The sequence below is a fragment of the Nannospalax galili genome, unplaced genomic scaffold (genome assembly GCF_000622305.1).
Source record: "Nannospalax galili isolate Female #2095 unplaced genomic scaffold, S.galili_v1.0 scaffold5, whole genome shotgun sequence".
NCBI classification, from domain to species: Eukaryota; Metazoa; Chordata; class Mammalia; order Rodentia; family Spalacidae; genus Nannospalax; species Nannospalax galili.
This window is the reverse complement of record NW_008353126.1, coordinates 772,743-780,820: the sequence shown is the minus strand read 5'-3', so window position 1 is coordinate 780,820 and position 8,078 is coordinate 772,743. Positions and strand designations below refer to the sequence as shown.

At 40.8% G+C, this 8,078-nt stretch overlaps 1 protein-coding gene across 1 annotated transcript in view; it reads left to right on the top strand.

Annotated features, from left to right (window-relative positions):
* The window catches only part of Cd53 (CD53 molecule), a 40,992-nt gene that overhangs the window by 28,347 nt on the left and 4,567 nt on the right, over window positions 1–8,078 (top strand). Inside the window, exons 3-5 of the mRNA XM_008850347.3 lie at window positions 1,463–1,651; window positions 6,072–6,146; window positions 6,682–6,777. Of these exons, the coding sequence (XP_008848569.1) occupies window positions 1,463–1,651; window positions 6,072–6,146; window positions 6,682–6,777 (360 nt within the window). The remainder of the gene's footprint in view (window positions 1–1,462; window positions 1,652–6,071; window positions 6,147–6,681; window positions 6,778–8,078) is intronic.

Sequence of the window (8,078 nt, the reverse complement as noted above, 5' to 3'; positions counted from 1 at the left end):
AGTGTGGAGAACTCTTAAAAAACTACAAATGAACCTACCATTTGACCCAGTTATACCACTCCTTGGCATATACCCAAAGAACTTGTCCTATTGCAGAGACACTTGTACATCCATGTTTGTTGCTGCTCTTTTCGTAATTACTTTGTTTTTATTTTATGTGCGTTAGTGTTTTGCCTGAATATTTGTAAGTGTATCCATGTCGTGCAGTGCCCACAAAGTCCAGAAGAGGGGGTTGAATCCCCTGGAACTGGAGTTACAGATGGAGTTAGCTGCTGTATGGGTGTTGGGAACTGAATCCGGGGCTTCTGGAAGAGCAGCCTGCCAGTCCTCTTATCAGTGAGCCATCTGTCCAGCCCCATCTCCATAGCTAAATTGTTGATTCAGCCTGCATACCCATCAACAGATGAATGGATAAAGAAAATGTGGTATATATACATATGGAATTTTTCTTAGCCAGAAAGAAGAAGTTATGTCATTTGCCAGAAAATAGATGGGAATTGGAGATCATGTTAAATGAGATAAATCAGTCCCACAAAGACAAGTATTGCATTTCCCCCTCCATATATGGAAGTTAAGAAAAAGAAAAGAACAGCATTTACCTAAAAGTGGAACTTCTAGGAACAGGAAAGAGAAGAGAGCAAAAGAGAAGCAAAAGAAAAAAAAAGCAAAAGAGAAGGTAGAAGGGAAGACTGATAGAGCACTGAATATGGTTAAAATGCACTATATTGATATATGAAAGGTAGAAGGGAAGACTGATAGAGCACTGAATATGGTTAAAATGCACTATATTGATATATGAAAGGTAGAAGGGAAGACTGATAGAGCACTGAATATGCTTAAAATGCACTATATTGATATATGAAAATCTAATGCAGTAAGTTCATACAATTAATGTATATTAATAAAATTTAAGGTTTACACACACAATTGGAAGTTTAACATAAGAAAAATCACCTTTTCTGGAGAGATTTCACTGTATCAAATTCAGCAACTATGTTTCAGATATAGGATGGGTCAGTTCTTTTGTGTTTATGAAAATACTCTTATAAGTTTGGCTTCTTTAGTAGTCTACAAGATAAGCTTCCTCAGGCAAAGCATTTCCTCAACATGGACACACTTTCCAAAGGGAAGGCTATGCATGAGCAGTGAAGGAGACAAGGGGTAGGATATCTGTAGTATGACACTAGGCTTGTGTATGGTGAAGATATTATGTCCTTCATAGGGTAGTCTTCCCTCAGGATCTGGAAATGTGTAGTAAGAGATATGAGTGTAACTTCATATGAGGAAGTTGGGATTTTCTTTCTGGTAGTAGTATGGAGAAACTGAGTAAAGGGGTATCCTCATACGTTTTGTGAGAGTCAATGAAAAGGGATGATTCTGATCCCGAGAGAGTGAGGCTATAAATGAGGAGATACTCAAGAATAACATTTACCTCAGAATGCTGTGGAATTCTTCCTTTCAGGTCTTTGGCTGTTGCATTTTGGGCTTTGGAATCTACCTCCTGGTCCACAACACCTTTGGAGTGCTCTTCCATAAACTCCCCTTCCTGACGCTGGGCAATGTTTTTGTCATCGTGGGCTCCATTATCATGGTGGTTGCTTTCCTGGGATGCATGGGCTCAATCAAGGAGAATAAGTGCCTGCTTATGTCGGTGAGTTCTTTCAGCAGATGTGGTGCCTGAGCTGGGGGAGATGATACCTCAAGCCCATGGTAATATGTTTCTTTGTAGATCATCTTTGTGTGATAATCCACAATCAAGAGCAGAGACAGCATAAACACATGGATCTTTTCCTGTTTGGTTGCTGCTTTTCTTTACCGTTATACAACTCAGAGCATAGCCTAGGGAATGGTGTTATTCACAGTGGGCTGGGTCCTTTCACACTAGCTGACAACCAAGACAAGCCCCTCATAGGCATGCCCACAAACAAATCTTATCTACATGATTTCTCAATTGAGATTCTCTTCCCAGTGGACACAAGATTATCCACTAACCAGCACAATGCCTTCTGTTAACTTGACACACAAATATATCAGTTTAATCCATAACTTTCTACCCCTTGTCACCAATGTGTCAAGTTAATATCAGAATATAAAACACAGTCCAACTCCAGAAATCCCCTAAAGTCTTAAAAAATTCCAACACTTTAAAAAGTCCCAAATCTCTTAATTGTGAGTTCTTGTAAAACCAAAAACAAGTTATAAACATAAGCATTGTTTTTCTGAGAAGGAAGAACCCACACATAAAGAAAAATCATGCCACAGCGCACAGAAAAATGAGCAGTGCATGTACCAAATCTTGGAGCTCCAATGTCTGACATGTGGAGCTTGTATTCTAGGCTCCAAAGGTCTTGGGTAGCCCCACCCCTCCAGCTACGTCTTCTACAGCACACACAGTTTCTCTCGTGCTTAGGCCTGCTCTATTCCACATCTATAGCTCTCCTTCATAGGTGAGGCATAGTCATAGCATTTCCAGTATCTGGAATCTGCGTTGAAACTGAGGTTTCATCTTCACAAACGGCCTTTCAGGTCCTCTATGACCCTGCCACAAAGTGTCAAGACTCAGATTCTCTCCCTCCGTGATCACTTCATGCCTTCAAAACCAGTACCACGAGGAAACTTACATTTCCATATTCTGCTGCAAGCTCTAGATGTAGCTCAGTCCCTCTGGATCATAGCTAGATCAGTTTCTGTGCGCTGACCCTGAGAAAATGCTTTCAGTTTTTTCATTGGAAAACAATGACGCCCAAGAGGTTTCACTCCAGTAGTGCTGATCTCTTTGCCAATCACGGCTGCTTCTTCAGCCTCAGCAGGATCAACATACACAGATTTGTAGCCACAGTATCGCACTAATAGCCCTTATCTCTGTGCTACTGTCCCAGCGAGGCACAGGGTTTACTTCAGTGGTGCCAACCTCAGACAATCACAGCTGCTGGAATAGCCTCTATCCCAGTTAATGACAAAGTACAGTCTCTACTGTAATGCAGATTTACTCTCCCACTCCTGTCTTCCAAGCTCCCATGAGAATGACCCATTAAGCGCTGTCCACAGCACTTAGTGGCTTTTCCAGCTCAAAGTTCTAAAGTTTTCCATATGTCTCCAAAAACATCATGGCCAGGTTCGTCGTAACAACAGCCCCGTTTCCTTGGGACCAATTTCAGTTTTAGTTTCGTTTCTGTCACTGGGGAGAAAGGGGTTTATTTCAACTTACAATTCCTGGTTGAAGTTCTTTATTATGGGAAGTTAAGGAAGGAACTTAAGCGTCACATTCACAGTCAAGAGCAGAGAGAACAAAGTGCATGGAACTTGCTGTGTATGCTCACCTACCTTTCTTCACTCGTACAGTTCAGGGACCAACTCATGAAATGGTGCCACCCACATTCAGCATGGGTATTCCCGCTTCAATTAACAATCAAAAAATCCTCCACAGACATTCCCACAGACCAGTCTAATGTAGGTAATTCCTCAATTAAGGCTTTCTTTCCAGGCAAGTTTAGGTTGTATCATGTTGACAATTAAAGCTAATGAAAGCTAAATTGTTAAAGCTGATCATCGCAACATCTCAGACCAGACAAGCTGTTCAAACCAATATTATTTTGTTTCTCAGTGGATCCCAGGGATATGTAGGACACATTGCTATTCTCTGTGGTATCCATTTTACATGGTCAATAATGGTCCTTGTCATTATTATTTCCTTTCATAGAGGAGTGTTTTTCCTCTGATTTATTGTGACCAATTATCATTTCCCTACCCAAGTTCTTATGTTAGAACATACTTCTAGGTCTGACTCCGAGTTATTAGCTGGTAGAAAAAACAATCACTAGATTCTTCTGAGCACAATGACGCTCTTCAAATGATAAAGAGTTCTTCCTTAATTTATGTCTGCACAAGGTACTCCATAGCAAGAGTGACCCAGTTTCGGTAAAGGCTTTGATTGAATCCCTTAAGAAATGCAAGAGCTTTGTAGCAGTTTCTGGTCAAGTAAGCACTCTGAGGAATACCTTCAGACTTAGGTTTTGCTGACTAGCCCCAGGGAAGAAGAGATCCATGTTTTCCTAGGACACTCGGAACAGAGGTCTAACAATGCCTCTGTTCATTCCATTTTGGCTATTCCTTCAGTCATGTGCCAATCCTCTTTCCCTTGTAGAGCAATACTTAAACCAGAATCAAGAGAAAGAATGATAGAAAAATGTAGATGTCATAGATGTCAGACACAGGGAAAAAGATTTAAGTAGACTAAATTATTGTTGTGGTAAAGAAGGTAAAGAAGGATAAACAAAAATGTGAATTTTGCATATGTATAAATGGCATAAAGGGATTAAGTATATAAAGTTGGAGAGAAAAGGTGAGTTAGATGTATGATTACGATCCTTCTTTTCCTTCTCTGTACAGAAATCCCCACAAGTTTCATTGCTATCCACCTTCTAACTTGAGCTAGCCTTGATCTGATAAAAAGGACCAAGTCCCAAGGGCATGCATTAGTTTATTTTTTTCCTCAACTGTTTCAATAGGCTGATGCCAAAATTGCTTCATTTATTCAGCAGACAATTAGATCAAGGTTAGAAGCAGATGATCTTCCCTCTAGAGTCCAGCTATAGGAAAAGAACGTGACTTTCTACTTCATGATATTATCTTCTGGACAGGAGAGGGATTCTGCTCCCATGAACGCTCAACAATATGGTTGCCTGCACACTATGTACAGAGACCACACTAGTCGATATGCCAACATGGATGGAGGAAAATCTCACAAGGCCCCACTCCTAGATAAAGAGCTGTAGACAGACATTGGGTGCTGAGGGAGGGAGAATCAGTTTTTTTCTAGGATGAGCCCCCTAATCCTGAGTAGTCAGCCCTAAGCACATGTACATACAAACAACACTAATTGGATTTGGTAGAGGTTTGTGTGTGTGTGTGTGTGTGTGTGTGTGTGTGTGTGTAGTTATAAAAGAAGACATAGGACAAAGAAGTTGGGGGAGAAAGAAGAATGAAATGATATAAATACAGTGTACTCAAGAATGAACCTCTACACCTAAGATCCATGTAACATAGCAGAACAGGGGGTAGAGAGAATACTAATGTATCCCTCAACTCTCACCAGTGAAGTTTCCTCATATAACAGAGTGTGATGTGCAAAGGCCACAACTGGCCAGTTTAGAGAATAAGAGACTGCAGAGTGTGTGTCCATGGATAGGACCCCTATATTAAATCTCGCCCAACCATGGCTCAGAGACCATTGCAGAAGAGGTGGCAGGAAGATAGTAAGAGTCAGATTTGGTCCATGGACATAGGGAAACAGAGCTCTCAGGCCACTGGAAGCTTGCTTATGTGAACTTGTGGCAATGGTGGTCTTGTGCACAAGACCCATGCCGACTCAATCAGACAAGAGCCCAGCATGGAGTGAGGGAAATGGATAGCCCTAGCCTAGGAACTTTGGGCAACTGATTGCTGCTGGGTTGAGGGAGAGTAGATCTTCCTTAAGATCTCTAGAAAGGCTGACTAGACTCCAGTGGATAAACTTATACTGAGTATAAATGCTTGACCAGATAGCATTAATATATATGCATGAGGTCCAGTGGGGTGGGGGGGCTATGTGGGAGAATGGGGAAGGGAGTCTAAATTTAATTAAGAAGTATTGTATGACATCCACAAAAACTCAATAAAAATATTAAAAATAAAAAGAAAAACCATTAATATTTAGGTATTACTTAATAACTGAAACATATACAAAACCTACAGAAAAACTGTTAAAATTCACAAAATAATCTTTAAAATATCTATAAAGTGTAGTGAACATTAAATAAACTGTGTTTGAAATTTAAAAAACAATGAAATTCTCAAAGAAAAGGAAAAAAGAGCAGGCTTCTGAAGCCCCAAGGAAGCAGGAACATTGTGTGTGTGTGTGTGTATAGATCATAAAATGCATGAAGTCCTATGGGTGGCCTATGGGAGTGTGTGTGTGTGTGTGTGTGTGTGTGTGTGTGTGTGTGTGTATACCTGTCTGTTTGCTTCCAGGGAAGAGACAGGTTGATTGAAACTTGAACTTATGTTGTGAACATGTCCCTGCTTTACCACAGTTCTTTGTTCTGCTGCTGATTATTCTCCTTGCTGAAGTGACCTTGGCCATCCTGCTCTTTGTGTATGAGCAAAAGGTAAGTTGTAAGGAACATGACTTACTGTCTTATTGCTGAGAGTGGGAAGTGTGCAGTGGAGAAGAAAGTGGTTTTTAAAAAATACTGTAGTAGAAATATAAATGAACCAAAAGAGGAGAGATCCATTGTAGTTGAGGAAAGAAATAAATTGTGGTGAAGGAGGCTGTATTTGAGTAGTACCTTGAGAGATTACTGGAGAGCTCAGTGAACTAAGTTTGACTTCCTCCTGCATATTTTCCTTTGTGTATCTGGCAGTAGAGAATGCCTTCTCAGTGCCAAGTATGATTCTAGTTTTGGCTGCCCCCTTTCTTCTTTTGTAAAGCCATAGTTTTGGAAGGACGATGTCATTTATGTACATCTTCCTTCAGTGCCAGCTCATCTTCAACCTGTCTTCTGATACATGCCCTCCTCCCCACTTCCCTAGTTCTTGGGAAACAATTTGGAAAGAAGGAACTAGTTGGCCTACTAACCTAATTTATTCCTTGAATCAACCTTATTTTTACTGTTTTCTCTGCTGGAACATGATCTATACCAGCTGAATGAGTATGTGACTGAGGGGTTGACTGACAGCATTAAACGTTATCACTCGGACAACAGCACCAAGGCAGCATGGGACTCCATCCAGCCATTTGTGAGTACATACAGAATCCCCCTTGTATCATTCAGAATTCATTCACACCCCTAGTCCTTAGAAACCAGGATTGTTCCTGAAGTTTACAGACTCTAGATCTTCAGTCCTAAGGTCCAGAATAATGCCTTGGTTGCCACCGAGAGGAGAGTACAGGAGTCATTCCAATCAGTACAACATTTTCTATATTTTGTTTCATTCTTTACCAATTCACATAGACTCACTGCTTAATTCTGACTAGGGTGTGGAAAAGACCCAAATAGATCATATTGGATTAGATTATATATTTTAAAATTTTTTATTGAAAATTAAAGTATTAGAAGAAATCTCTTTTGAATTTGAGTTACCAAAATTATGCTTTTAGCTTAGCCCACCAGTGCCCTATTCCCCATGTTGTTCTCTACCCACAAGCATAATCAACACTCCATTCTTGTCTAAAACTATTGAAGGAAAAATATGGGCTAGGCAGGTATAGTCTATGTTTCAAACAGTGCCACCATGACTCATGCTGGATTAATGTGGAGTAGAAGAAATAAAATAGGAATTAGAGTGCAGAAAACAGAAGTGGGAGGTCTTGGGAAAGTCATTTAGCCTCTCTAGAGTCCAGGTTCTTTATTTAGAAGACATTTAAAAACACAGAGGAACATTTCCTCCATGCTTCCAAGCAAAGCCAGCCATGGTCGAGTAGGACCTTTGACTTATCTTCACATGGGCGGAACTGGTGAAAGAAAGGAACTGGGGCTCCTCCCAAGCCCATGTGACCCCTGAGGAACAGATCCTCAAAGGGCCTTAAGAGTGAAAATAATTTGGTTTTTCTGGGCCAACTGTAGAGTCTTAGACACCCAAAAGGAAAATATAACCAAATATTCAAGGGGCCAATATAATTTTTTAAGAGTCCATATGTATAGCTAAAGGCTACATAACACACAACAATGTCAGATAGGAGATGCCTTCTTTTGAGTTGTTGGCCAGGTTGGCCCAAGGGAAAATGAACAGCAGACCCCAATCTTATCTAAAGGAATATTGACAACTGATTTCTGCTAGATGAGGAACAGCTGACCTTCCTGAAACAAAGACCTCTAGATAGGCTGACTAGATTCAACGGATAGACTAGTGGGGAATGGCTGGGGTGCCGACAACACAGAGGACAGCAGCAGGGATAACAGAGTATAAAGGCTTTAGTTGGGGGGGGGTATGCATGGGAGGGTGCCATCTGGGAAGTGGGTGTATAGATGAGTAAGATGGTTTGGGATGGTCTGTGTGATACACACACACACACACACACACACACACAAATCAACAAA